The 20,697-nt window shown below is 42.9% G+C and overlaps 1 protein-coding gene across 2 annotated transcripts in view; it reads left to right on the top strand.

The window, feature by feature from the left end:
* The window catches only part of KMT2C (lysine methyltransferase 2C), a 1,555,522-nt gene that overhangs the window by 837,530 nt on the left and 697,295 nt on the right, over positions 1 to 20,697 (top strand). For both annotated transcript variants that reach the window (XM_086941472.1, XM_086941471.1), the window contains one exon: positions 18,363 to 20,381. In XM_086941472.1, coding sequence (XP_086797598.1) covers positions 18,363 to 20,381 — 2,019 coding nt within the window. The remainder of the gene's footprint in view (positions 1 to 18,362; positions 20,382 to 20,697) is intronic.

Below are 20,697 nucleotides of genomic sequence, written 5' to 3'. Positions count from 1 at the left end.
CTGATGGCTTCCTGCATCCTTCTGGTGCATCACGCCAGGTGGCGGATGCGGGCTCTGCAGTGGGACCTGAAGTTTCAGTGGGCCCAGCATCAGGGCAACTTGTCCGACCACGTCTTGATCTCGGAGGGCACTGCGAGACAACTGCAGTGGTGGCTTACGGACCGCGATTGGGTCAGGGGCAAGTCCCTCTCCCTTCCCCAACCGGAGCACGTTGTCGTGACGGACGCGTCCCTCCAGGGCTGGGGTGGCCACTTGGGAGAGGCAGAGATCAGAGGCATCTGGTCTCCGGCGGAGGCCCTAGCTCCATATCAATCTGTTGGAGCTGCGGGCGATTCGTCTGGCACTGAAGGCATTCCTCCCCTTTGTCAACGGGAGTGTAGTGCAGGTGTTCACCGACAACACCACCGCCATGTGGTACTGCAACAAACAGGGCGGAGTGGGGTCGTGGACCCTTTGCCAGGAGGCTCTGCGCCTCTGGCAATGGCTGGAACGTCAGGGCGTGACTCTGACGGTTCAACACCTGGCAGGTTCTCTGAACGCCAGGGCGGACGAACTCAGCCGTCGGTGCTCGATGGATCACGAATGGCGTCTGAACTCGGACGTGGCGCAAGGCATCTTTCTGCAATGGGGAGAGCCTTGGTTAGATCTATTCGCCACAGAAGAGAACGCGCAATGTCATCAGTTCTGCGCGTTGGAGTTTCCAAGACGGCACTCGCACGGCGACGCCTTTCGGCGCGAGTGGAGTTGCGGTCTGTTATACGCCTTTCCGCCTATACCACTTCTGCCCAGAGTGCTGAAGAAGATCAGGCGCGACCGGGCCCAAGTTATCCTTGTGGCTCCGGACTGGGCTCGAAGGTACTGGTATCCCGAGCTACTCAGCATGTCAGTCGGTCCCCCGATCCGCCTGCCCCTTCAGGAGGACCTTCTGTCGCAGCAGCAGGGGACGGTCCTCCACCCGAACCTGTCCAGTCTCCACCTCCATGCTTGGAGATTGAGCGGCGGCAGTTGAGGCCATTTGACTTGCCTCCTGAAGTCTGTGATGTTATTCTGGCAGCCAGGCGTCCCTCCACTAAGTCGGTATACGCCTGTCGGTGGAACAGATTTGTGGCATGGTGCACAGCAAAGGCTGTGGATCCTCTCTCTGCCCCTCTTTCGGAGGTTCTTCTGTTTCTTCTTTCTCTTGCCCAGCAGGGCTCTGCTCTGGGCACTATCAAGGGCTACCTTTCTGCCCTTTCAGCCTTTTTGAGGCTTCCTGATCAGCCTTCTTTGTTCAAATCCCCGATTGTAACTCGATTCTTAAAAGGCATCACTCACATGTTTCCACCTGTTCCGTTTGTGATGCCTCAGTGGGATTTGAACCTGGTTCTAACTTTCCTGATGTGTGCTCCCTTTGAGCCCCTTCATTCTTGTCCTCTCCGTCTCCTGACTTTAAAGACGGCTTTCCTGGTGGCCATCACCTCTGCCAGGAGGGTGAGTGAGCTCCAGGCTCTTTCTGTCCAACCTCCTTTCCTGTCCATTCATCCTGACAAGGTGGTTCTGAGGACTAGACCTTCTTTCCTGCCCAAGGTTGTTTCGGCCTTTCACATCGGGCAGTCCATCACCCTCCCTTCCTTCTTCCCGCCTCCGCATCCTTCAAAGGATGAAGAGCGGCTCCATCGTCTGGACCCAAAACGTGCGCTTTCATTTTACATGGATCGCACACGCCAGTTCCGGGTGGATGACCAACTGTTTGTTGGCTACGTGGGTGCGAAGAAGGGACGGGCGGTTTGTAAACGAACCATCTCTCGATGGGTCGTCCTCTGCATCAAAGCGTGCTACTCTTTGGCTCGGAAGGAGCCTCCTGTTGGGCTGAGGGCCCATTCCACTCGGGCCACGGCGGCTACTACTGCCCTGGGCCGGGGAGTCCCCTTGCAGGACATTTGCCAGGCGGCTACGTGGGCCTCGCTGCACACCTTTGCGAGGCACTACTGCCTGGACAGTCAAGTCCGGAGGGATGGCTTCTTTGGCCGTTCTGTCCTCCAGGACTTTCTGGTGTAGTTTTGTATTGGTTCGCAGACCCACCACCGGGGTTGGTATTGCTGGGGTATGTATTCTAAGGTAAGGAATCTAACACTAACGTGTTTCTTTCAGATGAACAAGTTACTTACCTTCGGTAACGATATATCTGTAAGAAACATTAGTTAGTGTTAGATTCCTTACCGAACCCACCCATCCTCCCCGTTCTGCGAACTGATACCTAGGGTTAAGGTCATCCCTTTCAGGGCCCTAGTTTGTACATGGCACCAGTGTTGGTTCTCTCATGGCTCTGCGTCTCCTGGCGCGGAAATGCTGTGTGCAAAGAACTGACGTCAGCGCGCGGAGGCGGCGTCTATGTACTCCAGCGACGTCATCACGGCGCACGACGCCGACGACGGACGCGGAGCCGCAGGGGACGCCTGCAGACGACGCCTACCGACGCGCAGGGGTACTGCTACGCAAAAGTTTCCGGATCCAGACTGACGCCTGGGGATATTCTAAGGTAAGGAATCTAACACTAACTAATGTTTCTTACAGATATATCGTTACCGAAGGTAAGTAACTTGTTCGTCTAGACCCATAGGCAAAAATATAAGACACAAAGTCAAGGTTCGATAAAGCTTGTAGAACTGCCAGTGCTAGGTTACGTAGGGAATTGAAGAATCCCCTAGGGACCTGGTAGGAATTAGTATGTGCAGGAAAGCCTACAGTATGGCCCCCAAAAAAAGGAAGACTGAGCTCAAGTATGATAAGTGGGAAACCCTTGTAGCTGCCTGCCAGACCAAACACCCACAGGCTTTCTTGCTCACTAATGTTATTAATTCTGCCTTTAAGTCTGGCCATAATAGTGGCAGTCTTCAAAATGGGAAAGGTACATGATCCGCAGTTTTATTGCCCAATTTCACTATTTGACTCCATCACTAAAATATTTGAGAGAATCATATTGGATCATTTGCTTTTTTTCACAATGGAAAGAAATATTCACTCTCCAGCCCAATATCGATTCAGAAAAGGCCCAAGCACAGTAGGGCAATGCTTAAATTTACATCTCCTTGTATCTAAATTCAAGCTTGCCAAGGGTAGCTTTCGACAGTTAGCGCTCATGGACTTAACAAGTGCCTTTGAGTGTGTAAACCGATCCAAATCGTGGGTTATTTTAATTTCCTTGGGCCTCGAGGCGGGCCTGGTCGTTTTTATAAGACACCTTCACTGAGACCTATTGGCGTCTGTAAGATTTGGGGACAATGGAGAGTGTTCATCCTCCTTTTTAGTAAATCAGGAAGTGCACCAGGGTTGCGTTCTGGCTCCAGATTTACTTGTGCTGTACATAAATGATGTAGAAGATGAACTTGTAATTGTGGGGGCAGATATTCCTTTGGTCAATAAAAAACATATGCTGAGACTCCTATACGCAGGCCATGCTGTGCTTAAATGGCTAAAATCTTTTAATTTCAAGCTTTGTGATGTTTATTAAAAATCTTGACATTTTTCAAAAACTTTCACTATGATGTGTGGATCGACAAACACACTCGATATGTAATGGGGCAGATCAATAGAGAAAGTGAGCCAGTTCCTATATCTCAGTTGATGTTCGATGATGCATGTCCATGGACGCAGCGCGCAATGGGCTCTATTTTTTCATTAGCTGCTTTGATTGCGGGAAATACCCCATTGCACCTATATTTGAGATTTATAGGAAAACGTGCCTTCCCACGCTGACTTACAGCTCTGGGATTTGGGGTGATAGGAATGTAGATGGAATGCAAACTGAGCAAGACCGAGTTTGTAGCAGTGTGTTGAGGGTTCCCCTGTCTACCTCGCACTTTGAAAACCATCAGGAGTCAACATTGCTCCATTGATGCTGTGGTGTTCAGTTTGGTCGAATGAAGAGGCTGGTCTAAATCGCTCATGTACCTTAGACTGCCATTTTTGCTCACGCTTGGCCAAAATCCCCTGGCTTAAAACATCAGGCAAACAACCTTGGCCTTCGGCTGCTCCTATATACGTGAGAAGCCAGAGGGTATTACAAACAAGCATTTGCACTTGCACTTATGAGATTTTGAGTTATTGGCATTGTAAATGACAATGCCTTTTAATAATGTGTTTAAAAAACTTGCAATAATGAAAGGCATTGTCATTTATAATACCAATAGGTCAAAGTTTCTAAAATGCGAGACCTATTGCATTGCAAATGCTTAATGTTTACAAGCGCCCCATGCTGCGCTTTCACGTTGATAGAGGCCATTCCCCTTTCTTTAGACGAGCCATGTCTAAATAAAGGTTTGTGGCCGCTATGAAAGTGAAAGCGTGGTATGGGGCGATTTTACCAAAATAAAAACATTTGCTGGTCAAGTTGACAAACACATTTTTTCTATAACCGCGCCACTGTGAAAGCATGCACCGTGCGCTGAATGGGTGAGTGTGGGCTGGGCTTCAAGTCTGTACTCCAATACAGCATGCCTCGCAGAGCAGCTCATGGCTGCCCAGGCTTGACCTAAAAAATAAAGAGGGACAAGTGCCTCACACGTCTTAGGGCAATGTGGGGGGTCCGACAACCGTTCCAGCTGATTCTGAAGGCTGTAGAGGTGAAAGGAGAGTAAGAAAAGGGCCATTTGTACGGGCAAGATACATCAGCCAATTCAAATGCTAGTCTAAAACCGAAAGCTCCAATGAGCACTCTTGTTTCTCATTCTGAAATGTTAACACTCATATAAAGAAGTTATTCTTATTTAGTGACCATCTTGTTTTTCGTTTGTCTCCAAACCGACTGAAAAAACGTAAACTAAACCAAAAAGCACCAAATATAGGAAAGCACTATAAAATGGCCAAATTGTGTAGATCTTGATTCTCAATGTTTGTTTTTATGGCTAAATTTGCATATGCAATTTACAGGTTCAATCACAATTTCACATGCTTTAGGAACTCTCATATTGCTACGAATCTCATTTGCCCTAGTAATCTATTGCAAAGGTGGCAGGACAACATATCAATTATGATTTCTAAAGTTGTAAAGTTGACTGTAGATGTAGGCAAAGATATTCATAAAATACTACATTCATCTTTGCTACGAGTGTTGGACCAACCTTAAAACTAGAGGTGTGAATGGCACACCTGTGTTCTATATTTGTGTATTTAGATGTATTTATGAAGGAATTGTAAAAAGCACTGAATGTTGCCTTGTGTGCAGTCAAAAAATGTACTAAAGAAATCTTTAAGCACAAATCTCTTCCAGTTGTGTGCATTCAGTAGAACACTGCTTCTATAGCTTTTTTTGTCTTCAATGGCATTATATGCATTGTAAGAGTTAGGAATTGCAATTCTTATCCTGCATTATTAGTTTATGTTCCTATAAACATAACTCATTTGCAGACCTGTACATTTAGTGAGTTTATGTTTCAATAGTCTTTAGCTCTTTTTATTTCCAATTGCATTGTTTTGATTGCAGGCATTACAATTTTGCATTATTGTACCTTAACATTAGTTTACATTCTTATAAATGCATGTACTTGCTATGTGGAAACCTATTCGTGCAACATATGCATAACACATAGACATATGCATAAGTATATATAAATACATATACAAAGTACACAAGTGACTAAAGAAGATCGGATGTGTGGGTTGATGATTGGCTAGATGGATGCAGGTGTGAATTGGGTAGATGGGCGAATGGATGGATGGATCGATGGATGAACAGAAGGGCGAAGGGTGGATGGATGGATGGATGGATGGCTGGCTGGCTGGCTGGCTGGCTGGATAGATGGTGGATGGACTGGTGGTATGGTGAATATATAAATTAAGTAGATGTGCAGATGGATTGATCGATGGAAGAACAAAAAGACGGACGATGGTTGGATGGCTGAAGGATGGGCTCGTAGGATGGTGGATGTGTGAACCGGGTAGATGGGCGGGTGGATCGATGGATGAAGAAAAGGACAGACGACAGTTGGATGAATGGATGGATGGATGGATTGATCGACTGGTATACTGAACAGTTTTAGTTTATACGTACACACATGAAAATGATTTGACTAACACATGATTAACTTATAGCAAATTATACGGCTCTACAGTCTTGGTTGTTTCTTTGGATTTAGACCACGAGAGTAAACCAAACTCTATTATTTTAGTAAATGCTGGGCTAAACAGTATGTTAGTAATCCTATTCAAGTTGAGAAGTTAGTTTGTTTGTGTATTTATTTCCGGAGAGTGCTATGTGACTTCTCATCTCTACCTTTTGAATGTCACATTTTTTGTCATGTGTAGGCAGCCAACAGGTACCCCTTTATATGGCATGACTGTCAAGTGTTATGTACATCTATCGGTAACCGCATAGAAAGAATCAGTTTTTTAAAAAAGCCTTTAGTTTGAAGGAATGAAAATTAAATAGCATTTCTCCTAAATTCCTCCTTGTGGCTGAATGTGTTTAAAATAGTTCAGCCGCCCTCATAGCCTCTCCCAGGATGTCCTTCGAAAGCTTTCTTTCTTTCCGACTCGCACGTCCCGGAGCTCAATTAATTGCACCTGTTAAACGCTGGCTCTTGAAAAGTGATTCTTGCAGGGGGCTCGCCGGATGGCTCACTGGCGTCTACTGTCTTTGCAGCATGGATTCACACTTCTTTCGAGGGATGTGGGTGGGTGGGAGTGCTGTGCCAGAAGACCGTTCCAAGGGGGGCAGCCCCAAGAACTAGCTTTCGGTGACACTTTCGATGGAAGCTAAACAGAGCGCACGAACAGTTTAGAGGAGCTGAGAACCGGAAATATGTTGTATTTTAATGCTGCTTGCACTGTGCTTAAAGTATAGTCACATTATGGCGCTCAGTGTTGCATTTCATACGTTTCTGAACCGCTGAGTAAAATTCAGACCACATCGAACTCTGCAGCACACCCTTAGCTCACTAGCTAGAGCGCTTGTTTCCCTTCTTCGTTTCCACTCCTCCCCCTGGAGACTCTGCATCTGTGCAATGTTGACACTGCCGAGCCGGGGCCCGACGCCCAATCTGTAGCATCGGAGCCTGGTGAAGAAAACGACTTGAGGGAGAGGGACTAATTGAAGGAGACAGTATAACGCTTCAAGTAAAAGATCCAGTCCTGATGAGTGGTCCCAAAATGAGACAGGCCGGTAACGAGGGGGGACTAAGAAGCCTCATAAATCGGAAGCCAGCGTTCACCATGGATGATGACGCCATCCAATGAAAAATAGGGGCTGGGCTTCCATCCCACTTCTAAAATATACTCTAATACAGCATGCCTCGAAACGCTAAGCAGCGCGTTACACTGCAACGCTACGTGAGACCTAAAAAGGACAAAGGATAAGTTAAGGACTGCTTTCTGTCCCATAGACTCACCCAGAGAAAGGGCAGGGAAGTAATGAAACCTGTTGTTAGAGAATACTGTATTTCACAAACTAGTGAGGCGGTAGTTCTGTATTTGAATTCGGTCCAGAATATGTGGGAACGGATGTTGTTGACTCGCTTCAGACTAGGTTAGGTAAGATGGCTCTTATGTTTCACGCTAAGCCAGTTTGCTCCCCGACATATGTATGCAATTGCCCATGTGACATTGCCTTTTGTCTTTTTTTACAAGTACTATCTTTCCATCACTAAAAGGTTTTTACTACCCCTGCTTCGAAAATATAAGTATAGCAAATATAGAATGGCATTGATATATTTTTTTTACAGCAGTTAGAGGGCCGTGATAAATGTAATGCGGTAGGTTCCTTCCTAAAAAGTGCACTTTATCTGCGTAAATCTATGATGGTTTAATGTTGATGCCTGTATTGCTTTTAACTTATAATTGTTGCTAGTGGCATTTATTTTTCTTAAAACAAACTGGGTTCTGTTACATGTAACGCAGCTGGCTCCCCTTTAAAATGTGCACGTCTCTTGTGAAAATCTGATGTTTTAATGGTGATGCCTCAATTTTATTAGTATTCATATGGTGCTAGCAGATCCTTTTTTCACTTGATTGCTGTGATTTTTATTCACACTGTATTTACTTGTTTTTTCTTTTAGCAATGAATGATTTTATCTATTTTATTGCGATTGTAATCTCTATTCATGAATTCTCTTGGTTTCAGTTTTTTATTACCTATGTATTGTTTTATTGATGTATCGTTTATAATCTGTTTTTATGAGACCGAATAAAGAATTTTGAATACAACATTGTTACTCATTAGATTTCCCTTGAGGTTGCCTCATGCAATCACCACTTAAACATTCATGTTACATAATGAAGATAATTATTTTCAATAAAGGTTTATTTTGTTCGCCTTATTGTTCAGATCAGGAAAAGAAGTCAAACAGAAAAAATGATAGGTGTTTGATGCTAATAACAGAATTAATTATCACCTAGATTTTTCCACTATGCAAATCGTTTGAGCATAGTAGGTAATCTAAAAGTGCAAGTAACTTGTAAGGAGCCCACTCTATAGAAATAAATATAGTGTCGGAGTACAACGCCAATAGAATGTATTCTTGAGGACCGCACACCAAGCCTCTGAAGGCAATCTTTTGGATGTATTGTTTATTCTGTGATTGGCCCATGAATCCTTTCTATTTTTAAATCAACTGTTATGATGCCTGTTCTCAAAGGCCCGACTCGCATGTTTCCCTCAAAGCAATTTGCGAAGTCAAATTATGACTTGAACGCCACGTTGACACTCATGTACACCCCATTTGAGCTGATGCACAGCTGCTCACTGCGGCTACCGACGTTCAACCCTGTTTTCTTGTTTTCCATCACCTCTGAGTGATGTGTGTTGTGTAAGTTGCAGGTGCTCTCGGTGCAACCTCCCTATCCACTACCTTCAAGGACAAATTAGCGCCAAGGACCTTTGCCTACAGTTGTAACACCTTTGTGGAAATGAGCCTTTTTAGGGGCCCACCGGTGCAGGGGTTCACTTTTATCTGTCCACTGGTTCTTAAACCAACAAAGACGAGATTGACCCGGAAGCTGTAATATCAAAGAAAAAAGTTTATTAACCTCTCATGAGTGGGACTACATCGATACAACACCCCGGGCACTGTATGAGGTAGTCCCCAGAATACGAAACTAAGAGTCTTTTATACCCTATTTACCGCTAAGTAAGTGTGGAGACTCAAAGAGGAGGTACAGGCATATACAGGAATAGTTATTGACTAACATGGGCATACACATATGTCTTGGTCAGCAAGTGGGAGGGGAAACATTACTGCTTACATCAATTGAAACAACCTGACAGTTACAGTCTAAGACAGGTGCCTTCTAGCAGCTACATGCCTTTCTGAGTATACACTGTGATCCGGCTCAGTACTGAAGGAATTAACTACAGTTGATGACTCAAGCGAAATAGAAAGGCAAGCAACAGTGAAGACGGAGGAAGCACATGGATAACTAAAATGGATGCCACAAACAAAATGTCCTCAGCTTAAGCTAACAGTAATTTCTGCGATTTCCACAGATGGCCCTTTTAGCATTAGCTGAAGACATCCGCTATGAATTAATAGGAGCATGGAAGTTATCCTGCACATCTATCCTCATAAGTAATTAATATCCTGATCCATTGCTAGGTGGGCATTTACATTCTAAACATTTCATTAAGCGGGTGTATATATAAGGTATAGGTAGGAGCACAAAGGGAACAGAGCATTAAGCCATAATGAACACACAAATAGCCGTAGAAAATAATGGCTATTATCACAAACAGAATTGTCCACATTTTCCAACCCCAAGCAGAAAGTAAATCCCAAAACCACCCAATCCAATTCCAAGTTTCAGGATTCCAATGTAGGAAGGCTAGAGTCCCAATGATATGTTCGGGGGCAGAGTAGTATTTATCAAAGACTGCACAAAGGACCAAACAGGGCCAAAGGAATTAGGACGAGGAGCCGCAAAGGGCTGATCCTCCTCAGGAATGGGACAACCAAAGGGGTACATTGCTAAAAAGTACTTGGAGAATAGAAGCCCCTGTACAACCAGCCAGAGGGGAGTCTTCTCCCTGTGTCAGTCTGAGCCTCACATGCAGGCTCCTATCGTTCATCAAATATTCACTTCTCCCACGGTGGAGCTGCACAACTTGCAACCCAGGAAAAACAATCACGGCCCAGGCTGAGGGAAAAGTCTTTCTTTCAGGATAGGGCAATCACCTTCCAGGACAAATACCCTCAACGATCCTGTTCAGTGTCTGTCTTTATTCACTCTAATCCAACAGCCACCAGAGGCACAGCACCTGTACCCTGAAGTCCTTCCCTAACTCCTGTGTTGCTACGCTGGCGCACTGCTCTTTTGTCGGGCCGCAGATTGTACACAGTGTGCCCAGGCACGTCTTGATCAACACACAGAGGTGCAGACTTGCATTCACTTGGGGACCGGGACTCAGAGGCCTGATGCTGGAGTATCTGAAGCGACCCTTGTTTCAGAGGGGGTCACCTCAAGCAAAAACCTCCTTGCCATCCTTGTCAGTCTGTGCCTCTCCCAGCTGCACATCAGAAAAAGAGGAACAAAGCCGTCCTGATTTGTGACCCTGTCTTTCACCTTCACCGCTGTTATGGTTGCCACCAACGCCTGTGCTGGTTCCCTTTACCTCGGCTCCAAGCTGGACTTGCGTTGAATCCTCAGGCTGGATCTGATGTCCTGACCCCTCTGGCAATGGTTGTAAGGCAGCAGATAGCTGTTAGTGAACAGAACAGAAATCTTTAGACACAACATACAAATAATCAATCAAAAGAGGATATTCTATTTCAGAAACGCCCCTTCATTATTTTTCTGAAGAACCTCAAAGAAAAGGAATTTCAAAACAACTATTCTTTTAACAAACTTGGACTTCTACGTCCTCACAATACAGCTTCTACTTGGTGAACCTTCATTATTGTGCAAAACTGCAGACATTATTTTCCTTGCATAAGAGCAACCATGTTTTGCCCTTATGATCATGCGCCTATATTATAGGTGTAGCGGGAAACTCTAGAATTATTAATGTAACAGAGATCCATATTACATGAATAACTGATCAATTAAGCATAAACTAGTAGGTACATTAATTTTCCAGCAGAAGTTGTTCGTGGTAGACAAGAAAACAGGCAAAAGAACATGTTGTTCTTAAAAATGTTTGCTAAGGGCATATGGGCTTCTTTCCCAGTATTGTGAACCATAGGCATCATATTTTTTTATGATCCGGGCCATGTAATATTATATTCAGGGTAGAAACCTATTCACCAGCTCTAGCAAGGGTTGTCAGCTTTATTAAATAGAGTAACTAATGAGGGACTCGTGAGGCCTCTGCGACTTATGTAGTGCTGTAATAACATCAACAATAATGGTGTTGCCACCTGGGAATTTGGAACAAAAACCACTAACATATAGTTCCCCATAAAGGTCAAATAAGAGAACATCGGTCTATTCTATCCACCCTTTGATAACTTCATCAGTTTACAGACAGGATGGGAAGTAACAGGGCGTATATACTTATTCATTTTGTTCATTCTAACAATTTGTTCAAACAATATTACTTAATAGCCAATTAGACGTGCACTGGTGAGGTGTTACTTAATTGTGCTTACCCTTAATGTGCCCAGGAGCTAGTCTCCTACCCCCCTTCGACAGTAGGTAACCTCCTGTCGACAATACACACCCCTTTTGGCAACTGGGCACAGACAAACTTGTAAGAGATAGATAGCTAGGAGAAACTACACCAAAGAGACCATGTCCAATGCTTCCTTTAGCTGATGTTGCCTAAAACAGATCTGTGGTGTCCAATCTTGTTCCAGGAAGGCTTAATCAAGGCCATACGTTCATTGAAACAACCAAGTAAATTCTTTCATTTCTTAAATGTAGTTAATTTGCTAATGACTACACACTAAATATTTTTGACATGAATTGAGAATTATTTTGACCCTAATTTTCCTAGGCACATTATAGCCTCAGATATCATTAGAGCAAAGTTTACATGACCTGTAGTGTTTTATCCTACAATGTTCGAATCAGGAAATGTTATTAATACAAAGGAATTAATTTGTTAAACTACTCTTCAACAATACAAGCAGGTATATCCATATTTTTCCTATTAAGAACAAGTGGCACTGGAGTGTGCATTTGCTTAACGTGTTATTTGCTGTAGGCCAAAATAGAAGCAAATCTGAAAAGGAATATGTTCCCTGTTCAATCAAATACAGCCCTGTTCATTTATTTATGTACTTGTATTATTACTACAAGGGCTATAGACTAAATATACAACTTGCATTTACACAATTATATATGTACATGTACACATCAAGAAACGCTGTGATGCTTTCATAGTGTGAGTAGGCCCCTAAAAGTGGAAATCACACACTGTCACATTGGCTAACCTCCGATAAAAAACAAAAATGCTTCGAAACTCCCTGTTTGGACATTTTGCTTTCAGTAGTGCTGGTCAGTTCTAAATACAGAACTTGGCCTCTGACCCTTAAACCTCTTGTCCCCTGTCTGAGCAAAGCTATCCCCATGTGACCACCACAGTTCAGAGTAACTCTCTGAGACGCAGAAAAGCATGACTGAGGGGCATCCCTGCTCCGTGCCTGTGTGCTTATGTTTTAAAGGTAGGATGTAACGCTTGTTCTTTATTTTTTTATCCTTGTGTACTGTGCTTTTCTAGCCCCTAAAGAATTTGCTCACAATTTTTGTTTTCAGAACACCATAATACGCCCAGAACTATTGTGCATTACGGCTTGCATGAAGGCTTGCAATGTAATTCACATGTCTGTACAGCTACTCTTTGCATGAATTTTAATAGCCTTTGTATTTGACACTACAGCCATTAGGCCATACTACATTTTAAGTTTGTCACTAAGAGGCAGTAATTGTTAGAGTAACTAATGCTCATCTTTTTCATTTGGTCAACAACATTTTTTACCATTTAGATATAGAAATCTTAATACACACATTGAAATCTGAATACATACTTTGCACATGGTAATTTTCTACAGTGCTAAATATTATTACATTTTCACAGTGATGTTATTAGACATTATAAAGATCATGAAAATGCAAAAACGATTTTAGTGCAATGACTTTTAATAGTTATTTTTCATGTAGTCATTTTTCGAATAAAGATCACTAACCCCTTCGTTTTTTCTACATATGAAAAGCAAGCCTTATTCCTTTCCTTCTGTCTTTCAATTGTATTTATTTATACAACTTACAAAACTTCCTTTGAAACTTAGCACAGAAGCTTTACTGAACCATAGAAATTTTGTTTTTTCTTTGTCTTTTAAAAAGCAGTTATTATTTACCATCAGAACCACAGATGTGCTTTTTAGGAAAGAAACAAGAAAGAAAGTCCTTACTTTTATCCTTTCTCTTTTATCCACAATAATGAATCTGTATTTCTAACTTTCAAAATTAGTAGTCTTTAATGCACATGCTTTCATGCCATTTTATACTAACTTAAAACCTAGTTGCCACAGCATTTATTTAGCTTGTGCCTTGGTAAAGCCTGTGTTATTTATTCAGCTGTGTTTTATGATCTCTGCTCTGACAGACAACTTCCTTTGGACAGACAATTGCAGCAGCTGTTAAAAGCTCTCTTTCTTGTGCTGGGAATGAGGCTTAGTTAAAAACCAGGCATTCCAAGCCAGTCAAAATCTATTGTTGGGAGTGTTGTAAAAGAAGGACAATTTTATTTTAGCAGCAACCAATTACTCATATAATGTGAGTGCCTTTTAATATTTAATATGATGCATCAAAGGATAGTGCTGTAACATTTTGCACAGCTGATAGGCAGTACTAACAAAATGTTGGGCATGTATATTTCATTTTGTTAAGTACTAGTTATATAAAACAAACACATTTTGTTTTTCTCTGAGGCCTACTTTTTCCTATTGAGTGCCTCTTTTCTTTTTTTTCTAGGTAAAGTGAGTTTTAACATTGTATAACTCTTGCTATACCCAAAAGGTTTCAAAGCACTTTATTTGTTGTGAGGTAACATTTTCTCTTTTGTATGGAGTGCTAGGCAATTTTGCTTCATGTTTTAATTACATTTTTTTTTACCATTGTGGCAATATAATAATTGAAAGTTCACACAGCTATTCATTGTTACTGATTTACTTTTAATAGTAGCGTGCAGCTACTTAACATATGTTAAATAATTCATTCCTTGAATTTTAGAGTGTAATTCTTCCAATGGCATCTGCAGAACATATGACGGCAACAAACCAAATTGAGCTCATTCCAGACATTTTCAAGAAAGTGACCACACACTCATAACACACAACACAGCTTGCTGAGGTAAGCCATTCTTGCACAAAGAGCACAGTCGCTGCTCACTCAAGCAAGTACTTCACAAGCATCACCACCAGTGTCGGTCAACAATCCTCATAGACACTCAAACACACAATCAAATCACAAATCAACACTAGGACAAAAACAAGAGGCAGCCCACAGACTGCACTCAGACCGAACCAATTGTAAATCATATTACGAACAAAAGAGTTCTTAAAAGCAGTCCAGAGACTACACCAAGACACGTAAACAGCCAAAGACTGTTCCATGTTACAAATATCATAAGTCCTTTTTCTCATATATTCGTTCCACAGTGTACTATACATTATGGAAGAAATACCATTTTTAATATACATAAACCTATTGAGTATCTCTCCTCCCCCCCCCCCCCCACTCCCCCTTAGGGGAGCCAGCTGACTATTTTCTAGATCCATAATGGTACCTCCAAGACAGCAACACATTCTACGAAGTGTGCTAGGGGAAGGCATGCCAAAAATATTATAACAGAATATACTACAATCAAATAGTATCAAATCCAAGTATAAAAAAATGGAGACAAAAAACATCTCCTCATTACCTGCCTTTTTACATTTCAATATACAAACAAAACAAAACCAAAATCTTGGCCAAGCAAATCCAAAACAAGAGTGTCGCTTAAGCGACCTTACCAAACCAAAGTCTCCAACCCCCACCTGCCAAGCTTTGGGTTGACCTAATGGCCACTGAAAAAAAATTACAACAAGGGAGATCTCAGTCGGGACCGGCCAACACCTGGAGGATCAGATCGGGAAAACTGGAAAAAATATTGGACTGCAAAAACAAAGGATCTCCTCGTGCAGGGTGCCTCCTCAGAAGATTCCTGTCTTCCGTCAAGACCACTCCCTTGGATGGCCACGTCTCCAATGAGCCCCAAGGGTGGGGCGCCAATTTGTGGAAATTAGCCTTTTTAGGGGCCCACCCTTGTCTGTCCACTGGTTCTTAAACCAACAAAGAAGAGATTGGCACGGAAGCTGTAATGTCAAAGAAATAAGTTTATTAACCTCTCATGAGTGGGACTAAATTGATTCAACAGCCTTGGGCACTGTATGAGGTAGTCCCCAGAATACAGAATCCAAGGGTCTTGTTAATTGCAGCTAAGTAAGCATGGAGACTCAAAGAGGAGGTACAGGCATATACAGGAATAGTTATTGACTAACATGGGCATACAAATATGTTTTTGCCAGCAAAGTGGGAGGGGAAACATTACTGCTTACATCAGTTGAAACAGCCTGACAGTTACAGTCTAAGACAGGTGCATTCTAGCAGCTACAGGCCTTTCTGAGCATACAGAGTGCTCCGGCTCAGTACTGAAGGAGTTAACTACAGTTGATGATTCCAGCGAAATAGAAAGGCAAGTAAAATTGAAGACAGAAGAAGCACATGTCTAACTAAAATGGATGCCACAAACAAAATGGCTTTAGCTTACACTAACGGTACTTTCTGCGATTTCCACGCCTTGTCACGTCATCCTGATCCCGCCTACATGGGCCTGTGGGCTCTTTCCACCACTGCCAATGTCGCTATGATGGCACTGAGAAGGGGCGTGCTGATCTTGGGTATCTGCCAATCTACAACCTGGGCATTGGTCCACGTGTTCATGAAAAACTTCTGCCTGGACACCACGTCTGACAGGAGTACCACTTTGCACGCTTAACCCTGCCAGATTTCGTAATCTGAGTCCGTTCTTCAACCCTTTATCTTTGGAAGTTACTGCTATGTTTATCTATTTCGTTATTTCCATGTTCTTACTGGTTAATACTACCACCTTATTGTGCTGTGGAGTGGACTCGTGAGCATCTTACTATGGATTCTTCCAAGTTACATTTTGGCAGACTGTCACCTGCGGTCTTTTCAAAGCGCTCTGTTTCTTTTGCTCATGGAATAAGACAGATAAGAAAATGACATCAGCATGCAGATGTGGTGCTTGTATGCAGACTGGAACAGTTATTGCGGAGCTGTATGGTGCCACCTACTGGTACGGGAGATCATTGTTTACAAAATTCTCCAGATCCAGTCTAGCACAAGTAAAGGTGAATATACTTATGAAAACACACTCTGACACTTTAAAATATATAGAAGTACATGTACTAAAGGCACACTATCATAATATGTAAAAACAATAGCAATACAATATGAAACAAAGTATGGGCAATTAGCAACAACAATCATGTTGTAGCCTTCGGTCTGAGGTTACTGGTTGAAACCAATCTGAAATATATAAATCCACCACGGGCTGGGTGGCATTCGTTTTCCAAACCATACAGCGCACGTTTCATCACAATATGATCACTAACATCAGTAAACAGTCAAGTTGTCATTCCACATTGAAACCTAGGTTGATGAATGTTTCTCACTTCTCTGAATATTATGAAAGAAGGTGAATACATCTAGGCCTGGCTTCTCCAACAAGTAGCTTGTGAGCCACTGGTAGCTCTTGGGCTACCCGTAAGCAGCTTCCCTGTGTTTAGCCCAGCCTAATAAATTAGAAGCTGAGACGAAAATGTGTGTATTTTTGTAGCTCGAGAGCTGTTGTTTGGGGAGACCATTTACTAATATTTACTTGGTGTCAGGGGGATTGCAGCTATGGGTGTTACATACATCCCTTGTACATGCATTCCACATTGACAAAAGATTTTCTGCATGTCTGATGCACTGAGGTGATCACGGCTGGCAGTCTTTCATATGATGGGAACTAATGAGCTCTTCTCGGATGTGGTCTGTATTCCAACGCTAAAAATATTTGTAGCATGGGCTGATTTTCACCGACCAGGAGTAGTTCTTACTTCAGAAAAGGTTGGAGACCCCTGATCTAGGCTGAAATATAAAAGTCCTCTTAAACTGAAATTTATCTCAAGTGTTGCTTTACAATGATGGCAATCAGTGAGCTGTCCAAGGCTTCTCAGTGAGGTAGTGTGGGGGGGTTAGAAACTCAGAACTTACAGTCATAGATATGCAGTAACTTACTGTCCATTCCATTGATTTTCATAGTAAAAAGGGAAGAACTTCTATTCCACTGTTAAATAAGGTGCTACATACACTAATGGTGCTTCAGGTCTAGTGGTTTACTTTACACCTACAGGACTGTAGCTAATTTTCCACAGTTCCAACACCAACTACAGTGATGTAAAATGGAGATCATTGCAGATGTACTAGACCCTGACCATTGGGACACCCACTACATTTGAAAGCTCCAGCCTGGATCCCACTGGTGCCAGCAGCCATGCTCTTACCATAACACTGAGTCTTGCTTCCACCTGTACCTTACATATATGCATTCTCTCCCTCTCCGTATTAGTCTGGCTGTCACAGATAAGCAAAAACTTGCATGAATGGAGCCAGTAGGTACTTCACTGCACGTCAACTAGGAAAAGGTCTGTTCATTACTGTAATCCACAAAAAAGCTATTCTTCCACCTTGCTGTCCACAATCCATGTCAAGAATAGTAGTCTCATGTCAAGACAGAGGGTACAGGTCTTGCTTCCTTTCAATTCACAGAGCAGGCCTTGGACCTCAGAATCTTTATGGGCAGGCCTCCGCATACGGCACAGCTTAGCATACAAGCTGGGCCTAAGATAAGTCAAGATACTAATTTCTCATGCAGGCGTGTCACTCAAGGTAGCGGTCACACCTGTTTACCATGCAGGGGACATTTCTGCCTCATTAATACCCTAATATAACCCCAAACTTGGCAGACTGTCACCGTATTCTGTATTCACAATTCCGTTTTGTCTCCTAATGCACCTACCACATGTATGTTTAAATATCACAAACCATTCTTGGATTCAATACCCGAGTAGCTTTAAGTTTTGTTTATTGTTTTCCATTTCAGTCTGTGAGAATGTTGCAAGTCTTTGAAACTGCCAGCAGTACTTCACTGTTATAATTCTTTTGCACTTACAAAACCTGTTTTGCCTCCTATAGCTATGCATTTGTTTGATTTTGGTTCAAAAGAAATACATTATGTATCAACCAAAATCGTTTTAGTAAGGAATCAAATTCAGCAGTTTTTTTAATTAGACCACTGCTACAACCTTGCCAATAATGAAAATGTTTCTGTCCTCTCCTCACAGCAAATGCGCCAGAAAAGCAAGCAGCAAGCTAAAATTGAAGCAACACAAAAACTTGAACAAGTAAAGAGTGAACAACAGCAACAACAGCAGCAGCAGTTTGGTTCCCAACAGCATTTGAGTCAGTCTGATAGTGACACACCTACCAGTGGAATGCAGAGCCCCTTAACCCCTCAGCAAGGTAATGGGAGTGTATCTCCTTCACAGCAGCCATTTAACAAAGAGGTATATGGAAAGCAGCATCCTTCGGGTACGCCTACTTCCACGCCATCAGATGATGTGTTTTTGAAACCACAGGCTCCACCACCAACTCCAACGAGAATTCAGGTGCAGGATTCTCTTTCACTAAGCCTGTCGTCTCAACCACTGTCACCTCAGATGTTTTCTCCAGGTTCTCGGCCATCATCTCCTATGGATCCTTATGCAAAAATGGTAGGAACACCCAGGCCACTAACAGTGGGTTCCAATTTTTCCAGAAGAAATTCACTTCCACAAATAGATCCATGCTCACCATCATCAGGTGTCACCAGGGTCATTCAAGGAAATGAGCCATCTTCAGATAAACCTTCACCAGTTAGAGACTCATTTTGTTCTTCCCCAAGAAGTGGTGAGTCCCACGAAAAAACACCAGATACTCCCAAGCCAGTCGGGATTTCAAGACCGATAAATATTGAACAATCTTTAATGAGTGCTGCAGTGGCTGGAGCAAAGGAGATATTCAACAAACCATCTGTTCGAACCGAACCTTTTCAAAAACAACATATGCAACAAGTTAGAATGATGGAGGATTCATTTACAAGACCTCCTTTCACTCCTAATCCTACTGTGATGGATGGTAGCCCAGGGCCCTTCAAAACTCCACAGTGCCTACCAAAGTCTCCTCAAGAGTCTTATGCATCAATTTCAGCGGCTCCATTACACGCAGTTGTGGACCCATATGAAAGGTCTGCCATGACTCCGAGGCCTTTGGACAGCTTTTCCCAAAATGCACCTAGTGATCCCTACAGTCATCAACCACTGACTCCCCGCCCCATGATGAATGACACATTTTCCCATCTACCAAGAGTGATTAGACAACAAAGTGATAACTTTTCACACTCTGGATCAATGCCAAGGCCCATTCCACAAGATCAGTATATTCATCCTCCTGGTAGCTCTCAGTCAGTTGGTGATGGATTTTCCCAGCCTCCGTCTACTCCTAGGCCAACTGTCATTGATACATATGCCCAGCAACCACCTACACCAAGGCCTCCACTTCAGCATGTCGACCCTTACAATCAGTCTGCTGGAGAAGAAATCTTTGTGCAGCCACATTCCCATCGAAGACATGCAGATCGCTATATTCATCCTCCAGGAAAACAAAGACATATAGATGATCCATCTGCTCAGCCACCAACAAAATCTCAACCACAAATTGACATTGCCACTGATCCTTATTCAAAGCCCCCTGAAACATTGAGGCCTGTTGCTCCTGATCCATATTCTACAATTTCTAGCTCTACAAGGCCTGGTATGGGTGATGTTTATTCTCATATGCCTGGAACTCCAAGACCAGGAATACCTGAGAACTTAATTCAACATAGTATGACAAGACCTGGGTTAATGCCAAACCAGGATTCTTTCTTTCAGACACAGCAGAGAAGAGTATCTTTAATACAAGAATCATTTGTAAGACAATCTGTCTCATGTTCTCAAAGGACTACAGGGTCTACTTCATCAGATTCATACAGCCATATTCAACTAGCCCCGCCACGTGACCCATATGATCAACCTCCCATGACTCCTCGACCACATTCAGGAGACAATTTTGGATCTAGCCAGATAGGTCAAGAAGCTGTAGATCTTCACAGGCCCGGGTCAGATCGAGGTTTTACGAAATCTAGAAACTCTCCCATCTGTTCTGAAGGACAGCAGTTTAATAACACATCTCATGTCCCAGGTCCTTGTGCAACATCAATAACAGTGGATTCACAAAATACTATACATTTGCCTCAGGCAGACACTGAAGAGAAACTAAGACAGGTGAGTTCATTCAGCAATTATCATATATTCTTTAACCAGTGGAAACATTTCAGTGTCCTGTTGCAAATGATGCATTTGTTATTTTGTTTGAAGCCTATGCTTTTGTAGTGTCATGCTCTGCATTCTCGTGTCCTCTGATGTTGGGCGGGGATGTTTGAAAGTTCTTTTTCTTCAAATAAATCTTTGGTCTCAAGATATCTCTTGCCTCCCCTCAGCCCCACAATATACCAGGACTAAAGGTCCATTTCAGATTGTTTTTTCGGTATCTGGTTGGGACATGCATCCCGCGCTCTGGAAACAAAATAGATCATCGGTG

Source organism: Lissotriton vulgaris, chromosome 10 (genome assembly GCF_964263255.1).
Source record: "Lissotriton vulgaris chromosome 10, aLisVul1.2, whole genome shotgun sequence".
Lineage (NCBI taxonomy): Eukaryota > Metazoa > Chordata > Amphibia > Caudata > Salamandridae > Lissotriton > Lissotriton vulgaris.
This window is presented reverse-complemented; position numbering and strand designations above follow the sequence as displayed.